The 19637-nt window shown below is 32.6% G+C and overlaps 1 protein-coding gene across 3 annotated transcripts; it reads left to right on the top strand.

Annotated features, from left to right (window-relative positions):
• Positions 1-8092: 8092 nt before the first annotated feature.
• LOC108482165 (uncharacterized) lies at positions 8093-10989 on the top strand. 3 transcript variants are annotated; one of them, XR_008283111.1, is made up of 4 exons: positions 8093-8272; positions 8568-8731; positions 10134-10220; positions 10810-10989. XR_008283111.1 is itself a non-coding variant. In XM_017785279.2 (2 exons), exons 1-2 carry the CDS (start codon positions 8110-8112, stop codon positions 8787-8789), a joined length of 375 nt encoding a protein of 124 aa, XP_017640768.1. In that variant the 5' UTR covers positions 8093-8109; the 3' UTR covers positions 8790-8841. The 3 variants fall into 3 exon arrangements, 2 of the variants coding, with proteins under 2 accessions (XP_017640768.1, XP_017640769.1); XM_017785279.2 differs by lacking the exons at positions 10134-10220; positions 10810-10989 and having other exon boundaries at positions 8578-8841; XM_017785280.2 differs by lacking the exons at positions 10134-10220; positions 10810-10989 and having other exon boundaries at positions 8096-8272; positions 8568-8841.
• Positions 10990-19637: the final 8648 nt, after the last annotated feature.

The raw sequence follows: 19637 nt of genomic DNA, 5'->3' as shown, positions 1-19637 counted from the left end.
ATAGGCCTGGTACTCATTTCACAAAAGATGGATGGTTGAAAATAATGATCAACTTTGAGAAAGAAACAAGCAAGGCTTTTTCACAAAGACAACTTAAAAATAGGTGGGATGCCCTAAAAAAAGAATGGAAAGCTTGGAAGAAACTTAAAGGCGAAGATACTGGTCTAGGGTGGAATCCTATTAAAAAAACCGTCGATGCATTGGATGATTGGTGGGAGAGTAGGCTAAAGGTACATTAATAATTCTGAATATTTTTTTTCTTATTTATGAGTTTATTGATAATTATTGTTATTAAACTATTATTTGATATGTAGGTTGTGCCTGAAGCTCAACAATTTAGAACATCGGGCATTGATCCTGAATTCGAAGGGAAGTTGGACCAAATGTTTATGGGAATAGTTGCAACAGGTGATAAAGCATGGACACCTTCTTCTGGTACACTCCGTAGTGATTTTTTTGAAGATGTTAACAATGAAATACATGAAGAGGATGATGAAGAAAATGTGAGAAATGATGTTCACATTTCAAATGATGTTCAAATTGATGGAAACGGTCAAAAAAGAAAAAACCCTGAGATATAAAGTTCACATTTTAAGACTGGAAGAAAGTAATCCTCAAAGCAAACTGGAGGGGCTGCAAGATTGTCCAGTCAAATAGAAAAATTATGCAATGCAGCTGACAATATGAGTCAAGCCACATCTAGTTTGACTCCTATTATGGATCCATATGGTATTCCACAAGCAGTCAAAGTGCTCGACAGCATGTCGGAAGAAGTTCCCGAAGCTAGTCCGCTATACTTTTTCGCACTTAGATTATTGCTCAATAAGGACAAGCGAATTATGTTTTTATCAATTAATCCCAAGATTAGAGCTTTGTGGCTTAAGACGGAAATGGAGGATAGTTGAAAATTTTCTGATCTTCTAGGGTTTGAAGATATCTATTATGTGGTCGACTAAAAATGCTAAACTAGTTTTACCAATAGTTATTTATGTTTGGTTTTTGGATATTAACTTTATGTTCTACTTATTTATGTGTAATCTAGTTTTACCAATGGTTGTTTATGTTTGGTTTTTGGATATTGAATTTATGTTCTACTTATTTATGTGTAATCTAGTTTTATTAATAGTTGTTTATGTTTGGTATTTGGATATTGATTTATGTTCTACTTATTTATACTAAATTAGTTTTATCAATAGTTGTTTATATATGATTTTAGATGTTCAAATTTTTTCACAGGTGATGAGTATAGTTGAGAATTACAGCGGTGATGAAAGTGATGATGAAAGGGAAAAGAAAGAGATTTTACAACGCATGGAATGTTTTAACAAATTATTTGTTGTTGCATCTTCTTCCGTGCAATTATATTACGAGAAGTATATATTAAAACAACCATGCATGAATTCAAAACAATCAGGTGAGACATGGATTCGAGAGATCCTTGACGGTCACGAATCACGTTGTATGATTAATTTTAGGATGTCTAAAATGGTATTCACAAGTTGTTGAGAGTTTTGGAGACAAGATACAACTTGCAAACTTCAAGAAACATATCTTCTAGTGAAATGTTGGGAATTTTTTATACATCTTGGGCACCGGTGCAAAAGTTTCCCAATGTCGAGAAAGATTTCAAAGATCTAGATCAACAATAAGTCGATACTTTGCAATTGTGCTTGAGAAAGTTTCAAGGATGGCCACTGATCTAATTGCACCCGAAGATCCTTTCTTTAGCTCAATACCTGAACAAATACGTAATGATTCTAGATATATGCCGCATTTTAAGGTTAAAATTTAATTTTATCTTATTATATTTTTAATATTTTTGGTCGACTAAAAATATGCACGAGACTAATATGATTATTTGTTCAGGATTGCATAGGTGCAATTGATGGTACTCATATTGCCGCTATTCTTCCACCAAATGAACAAATTCCCTATATCGGAAGAAAAGGTATCCCAACTCAAAATGTTATGGCAGTATGTGATTTTAATATGTGTTTCACCTTTGTCATGGCTGGATAGGAAGGATCGGCACATGACACTAGAATATTTCTTGATGCAATTCGAGATCCAAAATACAAATTTCCGCACCCACCAAATGGTTAGATATTTTATTTATATGTGATTTTTTAAAAAAATAAAGTATAAGTTCTTTAATTGATAATTTTTATAAAAAAAAATCTTGAATTAATTGTTTGTTATATTATGACATGTAGGAAAATATTATCTTGTTGATTCTGGATATCCTCAAATGAAAGGTTATCTTGGACCATATAGAGGTCAGCGATATCATTTTCCTGACTTTCGTAGAGGAAGACCGATGTCTGGTAAAGAAGAGATATTCAATCATTCACATTCATCATTACGTAGTGTGATTGAACGAACTTTTGGTGTTTTAAAAAAAAATGGGCCATTTTAAGGGATATGCCAAGTTATAGTTTTGAAAAGCAAACGATGATCGTTGTTGCTACAATGACGATACACAATTTTATTCGAAAACAAGTCGATCGAAATGATGCAGATTTTATGGAATACGAAGATATTAACTGGGCATATGAGAATACTATTGATTCAAAAAATACGCATGGTCGAGAAAGTGATGATGATGATGACGACGATGATGATGGTGATGATGACGGTGAATCAAGCAATTCAAGTGGTTTTGAAATGGAATTAACAAGAGATGCTATAGCTTCTAGTTTAATGAATTCACTTTAAATTGTAAATGCTATTATAAAATTTTTAGTATTTATATTTGGTAGATAAATATTATCCCTTTTGAAACTTTAATCCAAATATATGTAATATTTTAACTTGTTAGGTTTATGTTTTCTATGTTATGTTAATATTTAATATGAATTTTACAAATGTGTTAAAAGCATTAATTAAAAATATAAAATAATTTTTAAAATAATACAATTGTGTCAATATCTAATTACAAATATTTAATTATTATATTTAAATATTTAAATATAGTTTATATATTCTAATTAAATTTAATAATTAATTAATATTAATTACTTAGAAATATTTAAAATTAATACTATATATTAAAATATTAATAATAAGTTATAATAAATTATTTTTATATTTTTGCTAAAATATCATAATATTAACTAATTTAAACATTATTTAAATACATATTTATTACTTTATAATATCATATCTAAAATAGACATTTTACTTCATAAAAGTACTTTTTAACAGTAATACTAAACACTTAAATTTTTCAAAAACACTTCTCAAAAATATTTTTTCACAACACTTTTTAAAAACACTTTTCAAAAGCATTGTCAAACTGGCTGTAAGTATTATCGATAGTTGAGTAGCCTAATTGGTAAGCAAGAAATCATCTAGGAAAACTAAAAAAAATCCACGCCCACCTATGATTCTAGCCTTGTACCCCCTCTATTCTAGTTCCTAGTTTAGCACCGTCAGAATCTCCCACAGATTAACAACTTTCTTTTAATTGTCATAATTGGATTAAAGGTGAAGCTTGTTGGTGACTACCATCAGCCTCTCTCTCTTTTCTTTTCTTTTTAACGTATAAGTAATTATTTAGCCCTTTAACTTTATATAAAAAATATTCTAATTTTTATTTAATTTTATTATTTTAATTTTTAAATTTACGTTTTTGTCTAAACATTTTAAAATAGATGAAAAATTAATATTTTTAACTTTATTAATGTGACATATATGTGGATGACACATTAGCATTTTAATTAATTTTTAAAATTTAAAAATTAAAAATATTTTAAAATTTATTTTAAAAATTAAAAATATTAAAAATAAATAAAAATTATTGAAAATATTAAAACATTAAAAATTTAATCAAATACTGATATATCATCCACGTTATGCCACGTCAACAAAATTAATTCTTCTATCTATTTTAGAATGATTTGACAAAAATATAAATTTAAAGGTTAAAAATAAAAATTAAATATAAAATTAAAATAATTTTTGTTAAAGATAGAAGGCCAAAAATCGTTATATAATTAACAAAAGAAAAATAATAATGTGTTCATGCATGTAAAGATGCATATATATATATATATATAGGCCACATGAATGGTACCTTAAATTACTCTATAATTTGGCTGCCGACATGAAAGAATTAATTGATTATTTATTTGAGGATGTTGGGAGCTGTTGATCTTTTGGTTTTTCTAATAGAGATTATTAATTATTTGACAGTGTAGTGATGGTATTGGTATTTTTATATATTAGTTCCGGCCGACAGTTGAAGATGGTATTGGTATTTGACAGTCTAGTGATGGTATTGGTTTTTCTAATGAAGGTGATCTAGTTTTTACGTGTTAGAAATTACTATTTTTTCCTACAAAACCATTTGTTGGATTCATCGAATCCAACTTTAAATAAGTTTTGAGGTTTCATAATACCACTAAATTTTTTAAGGGACATATTGTTTTACCATATATTAAAAAGTAAATAATCTTATATTGGTCTGATAATTAAGGTGTTCATCACCTAAGTATGATTTGGATTTTGAGGTTTCACAATCACTTCAAAATTTTTAAGGTGACCTATTTTTTAGAATGCATTTAGGATATGATGGACATGCCAATGGGGTAGATATGCATCTTGTTAGCACTATGGTGCTCCTGACAGCACATTTGTGCTCATGTTTGCACTACGATGTCCCTGATTGCACATATGTGCCCTATTTTTCACTCCAGTGCCTTGTTATGCACTCCAATGCTCTGTTTAGCACCTCGTTGCTCCTTGATACTGTAACCTGTATATCTGAACCCTTTTATTGTTATTCATTGGGTTTTCTTTATCAAATAAGAGAATGGAATGACTTGTTGGCTTGAATAAGCATGAAATACTTGGATTTAATTGATTGAAATGTATTATTAATTGTCCTGTTACTTGAATATACGAAAGACTCACTTGTTTCTTGTGAAATGAAATGTCAGGATTGAATATGTCATGAATACTTAGTTATATAATTATATTTCTAGTGATTAAGGTAAGTTAATGTATATGTTTTTATATGAACTTACTAAGCTTTCGTAAAGCTTACTCGGTTTTGTTTCATGTTTCTTATAGTTGACATTTTGCGGAACACAGCTATTGGATCTCTTCAAAGCTCACACTATCCAGCATTTGTCTCAGTAGTTCTTTTGAATTGTCCTTTATCGGTTACGTGGCATGTATATAGGCTAAATGGTATTGAAGTTGTATTGTGAGCAAATGATATGAATCATGTGAATTTCTTTTTGTATGGTCTTGTAAATATGTATATATGCGTTCTAAATATGTATAAGCATGCATGGATTGAGAATGATTATGAACCACTTGTTTTATGATGATTTTGGTATGTTTTGTCAAGGTAGTGATGAATGGTATGGTAAGTATGCAAAATATCAATGAATTGATAGAATGGAATGTTACATTATGCTTGAAAGTCATTAAAACAATTGAAGAAATGTATTATATATATGTCATCTTGTTGTTAAATGGACTTTATTGGTATGTGAATGACATCTAGGGTATTACGCTTGTGACATGGTGAGTGGTTGATAATATATTATTTTGGTTGTGATGGTGCCAAAATGGCATATTGGTTAGGCACTAATAGGTTGTTTGTATTATGTTTTGGTTTGGCTTTTGAAATGTTTTTTGAGCAATGTTTACAATTATCAAAATGTGGTTTTAGACGTATTTAATTGTTGGCTTGATGTAAGCATAAAAATGACAAGTTTTAGGGTCACCGGTTGAACACACTGTCGTGTGCCACTAGATGATAGATTGAAATTAGGTTATACGACTACAGTGGAACACCCAGAATAGGGTTACTGAGTATTACCGAAGTTTATAGACCAAATATTTGGACATATCATATCATATAACATTTATGTCGGAAACCAATCAAAATCAATTATATTGTCCCTTATACAAGTCCTCAAGGCACAAAATACACATCGAAAATAAGTAGGGACTGTCGAAACCATTTTTTTAAATTTGAAAAACTGGGATCGACTTTAAAATGAAATATGGAGTCGCCAACAATCTTTTTTTGTTTAGGTGTGATCGGATTGCCTATAAAACATTTTATTTTATTAAAATATCAAATTTGGTCTACAAAATTCCAGAAAACAGGTTCGGGAGTCGGTTACGTACGAGAAAGGATTGGCACCCTCGTTATGCCCAGAATTGGTACCTAATTGATTAAATAATGTCCTTATGTCTAAAATTTAAAAAAGATTTTGAAATACGGTTTTTTTAAAAACATTTGAACAACTCGAATTGGATGTTAAAATTCTCTTGTTATGAAGGAATAAAATATCACATCCCGTACATTGGGACATGACCTCTTAAATCCTCAAAGCCAAAATCGACTCTTGATCTTCAAAAATTCAGGCGTTGAAAATTATAAAAGGATATTCAGTTATTTGGTCTGACAAAGAATCAAAACCCAACACGTTAGGGCACGACTTCTTGGTTTTCCAAGCACAGAACATTGCCTTGTCTTGAAGTTAAGAAAACACAAGCGAAATCTTAAAAGAATGTTTGATTATTTGGTTAAACGGAAAATCGAAACCCAACATGTTAGAGCACGATTTCTCGAATTTCCAAACATCAAACATTGCCTTTATTTTGAGAAATTTTCAAATAAACAATTATAAAACTAGCTTCAAACGCATTTACTTGATTTACTTGTAGTAAAATGGAATAATTAATTTTGGATCAATAAGTTTAAAATTACAATGCGACACTTGTGAATGAAAGGTGAAATTATAAACATGGAACAATATACATGGATAACGAAAGCTATTAATGAATGAAAAAAATATAAAAGTAAAAACAAATTAACATACACACAATGGCAATGAGCACACATCCTATTTTAAAAAGAAAACTAACATTAATAATCAAAATAATGAAAACTAAAAATATAACTAACCAAAGAAACAAATTAGAATAAAATATAGCGAGTTCTCAAACATAGATGAATAAAAATTGAAATAATAATACAAAAGACTAATAAACAATATGAAACAATAATATGTGAAATAATATGAAAACTAAAAACAACACATAAAATACAAAACAATATGGAAACTAGGAGTCAATATGATATAAAACAATTTGAAAACTATTAAATATATGAAAATTTACAAATGAACAACACATGATAGAAGAAGAATAAACTAATAATATATAAATGATTATTAAAATAAATATTATGAAATAAGAAGTTTGGAGCAAATAATGTATAAAATATTTTAAAAACAAAACATGTCTACTTGAAGTTGATAATATACATATAATAAAAAAACATAAATATTTTATAATGGGGTAATAGTACATGAAAGAATTTAAATAACAAAAATATGATAAAATATGTTTTGAAGAATAAACTATATACATAATAGATTTGAAAGGAAATATATATAAATAAATTTAAAAGAAATTATATATAAAAATAACAAGGGATTAATAATGTATATAGAATAAAACTTAATTGTATCATAAACTATATATGTATAATAATATATAAGGGTATTTAAATGAAATATTATATAAAATTTTAAAATAATATGATATATAAGAAGGTTTTAAAATAATAATGATATAACTTAAAAAAATTAAAAACAAATGCAAGTAACATACGAGATAAAAATTATTGAAGTAATTCAAAATATATATTTAAATAAATTTTAAAAGAAATGAATACTAAGTAAAATAAAAATAAAAGAATTACATATTGAAATGAAAGAAAGACTCAATTGAAATAAAATCAAACTTAAAGGGATAATTAATAAATAAAATAGAACATCAAATCAGAACTAAGGACTAAAGCGCAATGCGCACAAATACGCGGGGATTGAAAGCGTGAATGATCTAAATCCGCAAAAACGCAGCGCTCAGGCGCAGATTAAATTGAAATAACGCACAAAGTCCAGGAAAAAATCAAAGATACAAAAGAATCATAAATAGGACTTAATCGAATGGCAGCGAAACAAAGAGGGACCAAATGCGAAATTTGCCCACTTAAGACAAGAACGCGCGGACCCTCCCTGTGGATCCGGTTGACGCGCGGACCTAGCCTCAATCAAAACAGCGCCGTTCCTTTAATTTATGAAACCTATTTTCTTTGATCTTAAAATCCCCTATATCAGAACCTTAAAAAAACTAAAGAAATGGGAGCAAGTAAATGAGAGCAGGTTGCGGCCATGCCCGATTGTCCACCATCGCATCACCATTCAATCTGGTGGTCATCAATGCGCAAAGAGAGTCCCAGGTAAGTCCCCCTTTCCCCTTTTGGTTCTTTTACATGCAAATAAAAAGAATGGAAAAGAAAGAAAAAAAAAAAACAAAAGCAATTGAAAGGAAAAATTGAAAACCTTCAAGTTTTGATTTCTATTCGTATTTTTTGCGTCTTATTTCGTGTGTATTCGTAAGAGAGCCTTACATTTGATTCTATTCAGCTTTATAGCCAAAAAAATAAAAGAGAAAATAAATAAATAAATAAAATAATACAAATTTCATTACTGTAATTTTGCTGTTATTTGCTGCTTGCTCTTTTTGTTTGTTAGTCCGTTGCAGGTATGTATGGCGTGGAGAAGCCGTCCGTGAGCGTGTCGACATTGAGCATGAAGGCCACTGGTGGCTACAGCTGTGGCGCAAAACAGATGGGAAACCCTAGGGTTTTCGAAAACTATAAAAAACTCGGGCCTATCGGGCTTGATTTCTCATTCAGGTATTGGGCCATTGTTGGGTCTGTTTTGGGTATAATGGGGCTTTGTTGGGCCATATAACTTTGGGCTTGTTGTTTTGGACTTGTTTAATGAATTGTTAATTTGGACTTTATTTGGTTTTTATTTTAATTTATTTTTGTTTTTTTTTGTTTTGACAATTTATGGGCCCGGGCGAAATGGGTCTATTACAGCGACTAAATTGGGTACTTAAAGAATTTTTCAGAAAACATCAAAAATTTTCAAAGGTGCAGGGAACACACACCTGTGTGGCCAGGACGTGTGGCTCACACAATCAAGAGACACTCCCGTGTCTCAGGCCGTGTGAGCATTCAAAATAGGGGCACACAGTCGTTTCCCAGCCCATGTCTATGCTCGTGTAACTCTTTGACTTAGGTCACATGGCCAAGCCATACGCTTGTGTGCTAGGCCGTGTGAGCATTCTATTTTTTACAAATTAAAGATACAGGAGACACACTATAACATCCCAAAATAGGGCCCAAACGGAACAGTGATTGCGAAACCACTACTTCGAGATAGAAAAGTTTATTTTGATTAATTTTTATAATTTACCGAGTGATTAGATGCATGTGTTAGAGTATCGATGGAAAATTTTATAGATAGCATGCTTAATTTGCCTACTAGGGCTTAATTACAAAAGTTGATAAATATTAGTTTTAGATGCTAAAGGATTAAATTGAAGAGTATAATTGAAGTAGAGGTCCTTAAATGGTAATTAGACCATTAGGTTTTCATGGATAAAAATGGACATATATAAATAAAAATAACTACAGTTTTAGTGAAGGGTATTTTAGTCATTTGGTAATTAAAAGATTAAAAAAGGGGAAAAAGATGGTAAAATGTGCCCATCTTCTTCATTAGGCTGAAATTTCAAGGGTTCTTCATAACTAGGGTTTTTTCAAGCTTCCAAGCTTCATAGTAAGTGATTCTAAGCCCAGTTTTTAATGTTCTTTACGTTTTTGAAGTCCCGGTAACTTGATTTAGTTTATTCTAGCAATAATTTAACCTAAGGTTCATATTTGGAAAAATACCCATAGGTGAAATGTGTTTATTTTGATGTTTTATGGTAGAATATGAAGCTTGAAATTATGTTAAACGACTTGAGTTAAGCGATTTTAAGCGAAAACGAGTAAAACGACATAATCGGTAAAAATACCTAATGGTCATAAGTACATGTTAGAGTGGGAATTTGATGTTGCCATAGATAAATAAAAGATCAACATGTCATAAAACATAAGAATCAGGGATAAAGTTTCATTTCCGAGCCTTGGGGCAAAAGTGTAAATATGCAAAAGTTTAGGGATAAAATTGTAATTTTCTCAAAGTTAGAGTTAAGGACTGTTTTGATAAATGTGAATATTAAATAAGTTAAATTTTCTATTATAGATCAAGAAGAATGAAATTCGGGGTTAGACCGAGGAAAGAAAAAGGTTGAGGACTAAATCAAAATATTTGATCGTATTTTGTATCGAGGTAAGTTTGCGGTAAATAAATGCAATGTTTTATTATTTATAATTAATGATATTATTTTTCAGCATCTATATATTTATTTTGTAAATTTATTCCTTGATGATTCAAACAAGAATTGACGGAGAAATGATACTTAAAAGTCTCGGTTGAACCTTAGGAATGTGTGGGATACAAATGTCATGACATTAGGGTTTAAGGATACCAAGTAAGACCACGCCAAGGCATGCCATTGGTAAGTTCTACAAGGCAAGGAAATCATGTAAGACCATGTCAAAACATGGCATTGATAAACTATTATAAGGCAAAGATTCCATGTAAGAACATGCCAAGGCATGGCAATGGTAAGTTCATAAGGCAAGGATACCACGTAAGACCATGTCAAGACATGACAATGGTAAGTTTAAAAAGGAATCCTTAGTATTCCAAATGGTTCAACGGAAAATTCAAAGAGTGTACCAAAGGGAAGGTAAGATAAGTCCATATTCGAAAGGTTCAGGTTATCTTGATAATTCTTTTAGAATGTTGTTATTTATTTACATGCAAACTTACTAAGCTTTATTCTTACCCCCTTTCTTTTCTCCTTTTTTTATAGTATTGTAAAGCCAACTCAAAAAATTGTAAGGACATCGGAGATCGCCTCGCACTATCAACGAGTTATCTCGGTATTTTGTGACTAGAAGTACTTTAAGTTATGGCATGTTTAGGGACTTGGCTATTTTGTATGTATGTCCTTATGATATGATTAAAGAATGGAATGTGTAATACTTGGTAATGATTAGCTTATGATATAGCTAAATAAGAACATGTTTTGGTATTATGTATGCCTAAATGAGGTTTGATGCAAAGAAACTATGAAAGAGTAAGAGTTGGCCATGGAATAGTTAGGAAACAAAAGCAGTGATGTGGTTTTGAAAAATCTCTAAAAATTTTAGAAATGGAATTAAATGGTTAAAGAGATATATAATTAAATCTTATTGAGTCTATTTTCATAGGAAAGAAACGGAGAAAGCAAAGGAAGTCTATATTCTGAGATATTTGAATTTCTGTAAGACTGGTTCAGAGTGATTTTGTGATCCCCTGTTCCAACTTTTTAAAATCACTAGAAATTGTAAAAAAAAATTATAAGTCAAAGTTTATATTTATAGATTCCTTAGTGAGTCTATTTTCATTATAAACAAATAGAAACATTATCTGATTTATGTATAATGAGATAATCAATTTTTAGTGAAGAGAGGTTAGGTCTGCTAAACTGCGAAATAGGGAAACATTTAATGAATAAAATGTACTAATTGGAAAAACCAAAAATTCTGGAAAAATTATGGTAAGAATATATATGAGTCTAGTTTTAGGGAAAATTTACAAATTTAAATTTTGAGTTTTGTAACTCAAGTTATAATTAATTTAGTGACTATTATGCAGATGGACAGTTTTATTATAAATAGTGAAATAAATTGTTTTGATTTGTGTAAGTAATCGAAAATTTTTTAATGTTCCCGGTTTGGTCCCGAACCGTTTCAATTGCATGTTTTAGGGCCTCGAGGGTATTTTTTAGGAATTTATTGGATGAATGTGAGCGAATTAATATTTTTTTATTAAGTAAAAATTTTTATGCATAAGTCTGGTAACGCCTCGTGTTCGACTCCGGCGACGGTCTCGGGCAAGTGGTGTTACACATGGCCATGTCACCTGGCCATGTGTCACACACGGCCATGTCATCTAGCCATGTGTCACACACGGCTAAGACACATGCTCGTGTCTCTTCCCGTGTGGACAAAAATAGGTCATTTTCCTAGCCATATTTCTCACTCAAATTTGTCATCAACTTAAATTAACATTTTGGACATCAACAAGCCATAACAAGGCATTAAAATCAAGCCAAAATCAATACTTAAACATGTAATACCATCACATACCAAAAATATGCCCTTAGGATCTTTAAATGACAACATAACTTATATCAATCAAATAACCAATTTCACCTACATGACCAAATACATATATGCATAATTTACCAAATATACCTATTCAACCTAACCATCAATATACCTATAAGATTTCCATCATTCAATCATTTCAAACACACATCAAACATGATAAAGCCACTTACATACACATCATAATTTATCCATCATAAGCCATTCAAATGGCTAGTTCCAACAAAACATTTATATGCCATCATTGGCCAAATTAACCTATACATGCCATTGTAACCAAAATTAATTTACTAATTATATCGAAAAGGCTGATGGATAGTGTGAAGTTGCTCTGACCAGCTTCCAGCCAAAATGAGCTTTCGAATTACTATAAAACATGGAAAATAACACAGAGTAAGCATTTAAGCTTAGTAAGTTCGTATAACAAGGAAATTAACTTACCATTTAATCATATTTAAGGTAAGCATGCTAATATAACCAAACCAATTTGGCCAAAAGCCTAAACACATATCCTCAACATGTTAACCATGTAACACTTTCCATAACCAATAAATATGGATGTACATAATCACTAGGTAAGATTCACATACACGTAACATCCATCTCATATTTTAATATATCATGTAATATCATTTTCATGTAATTCAAGTATATACCCGTAATTGTTCATTTTGAACTCATATTGTTTCATATCAGAACTTTGTCTTTAAACCATTTAAAATATCGTTGGATACATTGGTAATACACACAAAGTCTACAAATCTGTAATCCGTCAATTCATGTACTTGTATGCTTATACAAGCATGTAAACGGGAAGCTCTTCCGAGCCATATAATGAGAAGCTCATGTGAGCTAAGTAATGGGAAGCTCATACGAGCTGTATATCGGGAAGCTCTTGCGAGCCAAATATCGGGAAGCTCATGAGAGTCAAGTATCGAGAAGCTCAAGAAAGCTGTGGTGTGTCCGCAACACATGTAGGATTACAACCATATTGGGAACCTTAATGATATGTGATTTGTATCCTTCGAATTTCTAAGGTTCAAACGAGACTCAATAATTATCGGATATGTGATCATAATTACACATGAAAATTTGTACAAATCACACACAACATTCAGTTTTAAAACATAAAAATATACAATTTAGTTACATGAACTTACCTCGATAAGTTTTCGTCGATACGAAGGCTACTAGTCTGATACTTTTTCTTGTCTCGATCTAACTCCGTATTAGGTCTATCTGGATCTATACAAATGAATTTAACTTAATTTAATATAATTCATATTCAATTTAATCCAACACACGTCTTTGGAAAATTTATTATTTTGCCCATATACTTTTAATTAATTACAATTTAGTCTCTAGGCTTGAAAAATGAAATTCATACAATTTAATCCTTATTCAAGCCTAGCCAATTTTCGTACATATCAATAGCATCCCATGTATTTCAAAAAATTTAAAATTTCTCCATAAATTTTTTATCTTTCAATTTAGTCCCTAATTGATAATTTTTTTTTCAAAATTCTCTTTACAAAAGTTGTTTATCTAACAACAACCTTTCATTTTCTGTCATAAAATTTCAAAATGCAACTATGCTCATCCATGGAAAAACCTTAATACTTTAACAGTTTTGTAAATTAATCCTCGAGATAGCTAGATTAAGCTATTATGATCTCGGAAACATAAAAATTATTAAAAATGAGACTAAAATACATACCTAATTAAGCCAAATAAGTTTGCTAGAACTCAAGCTTCCATGGCTAGGGTTTCCATATTTTTTATTAAAGATGATGAGAATGAATGATAATAATAATTATTTAATTCATTTATCATCATTATTTTATTAACTTTCCAAAATTAATCTTACTAATTTATTAAATATCCAATGATGTGTAACACCCCAAACCCGGCCTGGATGTTATGACCGGATCTGATGCGCCACATTGATGCGTTCAAAACACTTAGTTTGGAAAAGTGAGTTGGTGTTGTAAAAGACACTTTTAAAAGTAAGTTAAAGTGAATGGAAGTCTGCACTGGGTAGGAAACCAGGAAGAAGAGGAGGTGAGTCCGTCGGACTGCTTAAGTACCAAGCTCTCTTCGGATCCAATCCTAGACATGCACACCGCCATTGCCACACTCTAACATCTCGTATAATTTTGAGAAAACCGTTTGATTATGACCAGCTTAAGAAAATGATTAAGGTTGCAAATCGTTTGCTTAAAATATTTATTTTTCTTGGGAAAACATTTACTTTGCGGAAACTTTGCGCGTCATCGTGATCTTTTTTAAAAACAAGTAGATTTTATAAAACGAACCCTAGTGCTAGCCAGTTTAATAATCCCCAAAATAAAATTAATTAAAAATAGCGGCCTTATTACAACTTTAAGCATAATAAAAATAAAATAATCCAAAATAAATATTAAACTTATTTAAAATCGGCAATCAATCTTCATGGCCACTCTGAATCCCGCCCAGCTCCAAGTCCACCAATTCTAGGGCTCACGCAAGGATGGAAGAGGAAGGGGGTGAGTTTGGGAAAACTCGGTATATCAGAAACCCATCCAAAGCCCAATTCAGCTCGAGCCCATTGGGCCTAAGCCCTATTCAGATAACAAGACACAAGAGGTCAAGCCCTTTCGAATCTGATAGCAAGGCCTTAGCCCTTTTTACATAACAATGTGGCCCATAGGCCCGTTCGATAATATGAGTAACAACGGTAATAATGAATGCAAGCCCATCCGGGAGACTACTCAACCCACCAACCGCTACACCGCCTGCACCAACCCTACACACCATGTGGGAATATCTCAACCCACCCAAATTTCACACACCACAGTTAAACAACGCCTCAAATTCATCGATTGAGGCAAAGCCTCCAGTACGTGGATGAACCACTTTCAGTACTTCCTCCATTAATACCCCAATCCCATGCAACAGATATTAATAAATGCATATCATGCAAAATACAGTAGTAATCAATCAAGCAGTTCAGCCAATTTAAAACCCTAGGGGTATATCGGTAATTTTGCTCTTTAGGGGTAATTTCGGTAATTTTGCTCTTTAGGGGTAATTTCGTGATCTACGCTACTGCACAAGCTAATTCAGTAATTTTTATCAATTTTATGCAATTTGATTCCACCATCTACCTAACAGGCTAATTTGCCCATCTCTTACCCATATTGGTCCGTAAGCCCATTGGGCCTAGTTTTGGCCCATCGAGCCCCTTTTTTCGAAATACGCTAAAATGTCACGCGAACGTGCTTACCACCTTGCGGTGCCAGATCTAACAATTATTCTATGACTTGAGAGCATTCAGCATACCACATGACCATGAAATGCCGGAATTTGGCATTTAAACTTTTGAATTGAACTAAAGAAGGGTGTTCGGTACACACCGATTTGCGACGATCGCTATTGAGATCTCTTCCGATATCCTACAATTGATTAGCAGTGCTTATTTACAAACCATAATCACTAAACTCCAAAACTTAACTCACCCATGATCGAACCATGTCCCTACAAGCCTTTGAAATCTTACCTTTTGCCAAAATCGATAGCTAGCTCAGAATCCGATTGCTCCAATGATTCACGCTTTCAATCCAACACTTAAGAAGACACTAATCATTGATGAAAACGTCGATTAAAAACCTTTAGAGCCACATGCCCAATTCGATGACCTCTCTATATTTTAGGGACTTGGCTTTTCCTAACTTTGTAAAATATAACCAGATCGAGATGATGAACACTTACCCTTACTCCTTTTTGATCTCCACGCAATCTGGTGCGATTTATCTTTCAAACGATGGTAAAACTCGACTCTTGAGTTCGAAGTTCCGCTATAAGCCCCAATTCTATGGTTTTCGGCTTTTGTGTGATGAAGGAGATGATAATGCGGGCTACAACCTTGAAGTAGAATTGCGGTCAGAATCCAGGATTAAGAAAAGATAATTTGTAAATTAATAAAAGCAAAAGAATATAGGAGAACACGGCTTTGAAGAAATCGGCAAGCAAGTGATCACAGGATTTCGCTTTTATGGATTCGGCAAAAGTGTTGATGAATAGTAGGTATGATGAATAGTTTGAAGAAGAAAAATAGAAGAAGAAGAGTAGGGAGGTGGTAGTTTGGCTAGAGAGGAAAAGAGAGAAAAGAACAATCCTAAGGTGTAAAAGCAGAAGAAAACGGCACCAACAATACCCTAAGTGCCGAAATACTACCCTCATAATCCCCCTGCCGATTTTCCCTCTTCAATTCCCCCCATTCGGCTAACTCCTTGCCTCATCCCAATCCCTTAAATCTCTCCCCTTATCACTCCTTAATCCAAGCATTTAAACTGATCCAACTCTCCTCTAGCAGAATCCACCTGAACTCCAACACTTACCCCTCCTGCACAAAAAAAAATAAATGCATCTATTTGCCAACAAAGGGAATCGAACCCAGGTCTTCCCCCAACACTTACACGCCACCTTCATAGCTCCCTAGTGGCGTCACTTAGCCACTTTACCAAAGGCTCATTTTTTATGCAATTTACCCATCACTCCACTTAAGGCCACTTAGCCAGAACCCCTAACTCCTAAGTCTAAAATTCCAAAAATTCAACTGGGTTTTGGCCAACTCATGGGCCTTCTATAAGCCCATTTACCTACTCAAAATACTAATTCCACATCCAAATACAAAATTTTAAAAATCTTTACAAAATATTGAAAATTGCGAATAAACCCGAAAATCAGGATGTTACATGATGAATAATCATTCTTATCTACTTATTACTCTAAATGGTCTATTTACTATATAAGGACCTCCAATTTTAAATTCCATAACTATTTGATACTTTTAACTACTAGAATTTAATTTTCACTCTTTATGCAATTTAGTTCTTTTTATCAAGCTAGGCATGTAAACAGTAAAATTTCTTAAAGAAATTTTCATAATCATACTATAGACCATAAAAGAATATTAAAATAAATTTTTTTCCAACCTCGAATTTGTTGTCCCAAAACCACTATTCTGATTTCACTGAAAACAGGATTTTACAACTCTCCCCTTAAAGGAATTTTCGTCCTTGAAAATCTTACCAGTAAAAAGGTTCGGATTTTGCTTTCTCATAGTTTCTTCAGATTCCCAGGTAGCTTCTTTTATTCTGTGTCGTTGCCAGAGGACTTTTATTAAAGCTACCTTTTTATTTCACAATTTTTTCACCTCACGTGCCAGAATTCTGATCGGTTCCTCACTATATGTCATGTCAGGCTGAATTTCAACATCTGTCGGAGAAATAACATGTGAAGGGTCAGATCAAAAATAACATAGACACATGGAAGAGATTGTGGATTCTTTCAAGTTCTGACGATAAAGGTAATCGGTACGCAACAAGTCCGATTCTCTCAGTAATCTCATACGATCCGATAAATCGCAGACTCAGTTTTCCTTTACGACCAAATCTAAGAATTTTCTTCCAGGGCGAAACTTTCAAAAATACTTGGTCATTAACTTGAAATTCTATTTTTTTACGTTTAAGAGCCGCATAAGATTTCTAATGATTAGAAGTTGTTTTCAAGCTATCTCGGATCACTTTCACTTTTTCCTCAGTCTCACGAATCAAATTAACTCTGTGTATCTTTTTCTCACTGAGCTCAATCTAATATAATGGAATTCGGCATTTGCGACCATACAAAACCTCATACGGTGCCATTTTTATGCTTGACTGAAAACTATTATTATATGCAAATTTGACTAATGGAAAATATTTTTTCCAATTGCCTTCGAACTCTAAAACACAATACTAAAGCATATCTTCAAGAATCTGAATCACACGCTCTGATTGACCATCAGTCTGAGGGTGAAATACAGTGCCAAAATGCAACTACGTACCTAGAGCTCCCTGTAATTTTTCCCAGAATCGTATGTAAATTGCGAATCTCTATCTGAAATAATAGAGTCTGGCACTCCATGTAGTCTAACAATTTCTGAAACATATAATTATTCTAATCTGTCCAGAAAGAAATCCATATGGACCGAAATAAAATGTGTAGACTTAGTCAAACGATCTACGATAACCCAAATGACATCTTTTTTTTCGGAGATAGGGGTAACCCTGATACAAAATCCATTGTAATTCTGTCCCATTTCCCCTCTGGTATTGTCACTGGCTGAAAATAGTCCCGAAGGTACCTGATGTTTAACTTTACGTAATGCCTCAAATTTTGTAAATATGTTTCTGTAATTATGTGACACAACTGTGCGTCTACTTTAGTGGTTAAGTGTTCTAGGTGTGTGTGTGAGGTCCCAAGTTCAAGCCCTGCATTCAGAAAATTTTGATGTTTTTCCGAATAAATCTTTAATCTGGTTCGATAGGCTTATGTTTAATTGTGGTAAAACCATATCAGAATGGGCCTACTGGTCTAGTGGTTAAGTAGATTGTCAGTCTGCTAGAGGTTCTGGGTTCGAATTTCTGTATGAGCATAGGAATATATTTTTGCTCAGTGAGGTGGCTTAGAGTTTGAGTTGTACTGGAAATCTTGGTAGTGGGTGGTTGAGATTGAGTAAGAAGTGGGATTTGGGTGATCAGTTTCCCAAATTTTCTTTACAGAAAACTGTTCATCTCCCATCCGATTTCCACTTTCTTTCTTTTTGCCTTCTGCCGAATTTTCCTACCTTTTTTGCTGCCGATTCTTTTTTTTCTTCATTTCCTTGCTATGGTCGTTGTTTTACTAAAAGTTTCGGTAGTTTATATTTTTGATATTCTTTATGCGATTAGGTAAGTACGTTAGAGTATTATATTTTTTCGTTTGGAATGATGAATCATTGTTTACTGAGTTTTGATTGGTGTTAAGAGAGAATCGAAGGGCTAAAGACTATTTAACGATGTTTTAAGTGTGTGGATTTCTTGTTCTCGCTCAAGGGTAAGGTTTTGTTGGAAAAGTTAAATACCTCATAATAAGTTGTTTAAATGTCGTTAGGGTCACTAAAATGGGTTTGGATGATGGATTTTTAGGTTCTGGAGGGATCGAGGTTTAGTTTAGCTTCAATCGAAACCAGGTGTGTACTCTGAATGCACTGAAAATGAGATTCAACGAAAGCCGAAAAGCATTCTGTCTACGCCACACGGGCGTGTGGTCGACAAGCTAGGCCGTGTGCTCGCAGCACGGGCTCGACGGACACAGTCGTATGATGGCAGTCGAGGCCATGTGCAAGACAAGGGCTCCGCCAATTGGGCCGTGTGGGCCACAGGGGCAAGCCACATGGGCTTGTGAGCCTATTTTTCTGAAATGTACTGTAACGTTGCACGAGTCACCCAAGTCGACTGTAACCTGTCATAGGGTCGGTAAGGATATCTTAGACCCCTATTATTTTGATCTGATTATGTGATGTATGCACTAGCATGTTATACTTAGCATATTTACCTGTTCTGTTCTGAATATAAATGTATGACTGTTAACCTGCATTATAGCATCCCATATTGTATGCTGCATTGCATTGGGGCGGGTTTGA

The sequence above is a fragment of the Gossypium arboreum genome, chromosome 1 (genome assembly GCF_025698485.1).
Source record: "Gossypium arboreum isolate Shixiya-1 chromosome 1, ASM2569848v2, whole genome shotgun sequence".
NCBI classification, from domain to species: Eukaryota; Viridiplantae; Streptophyta; class Magnoliopsida; order Malvales; family Malvaceae; genus Gossypium; species Gossypium arboreum.
Note: the sequence above shows the minus strand (reverse complement) of the source record. Positions and strands in the feature narration are given on the sequence as shown.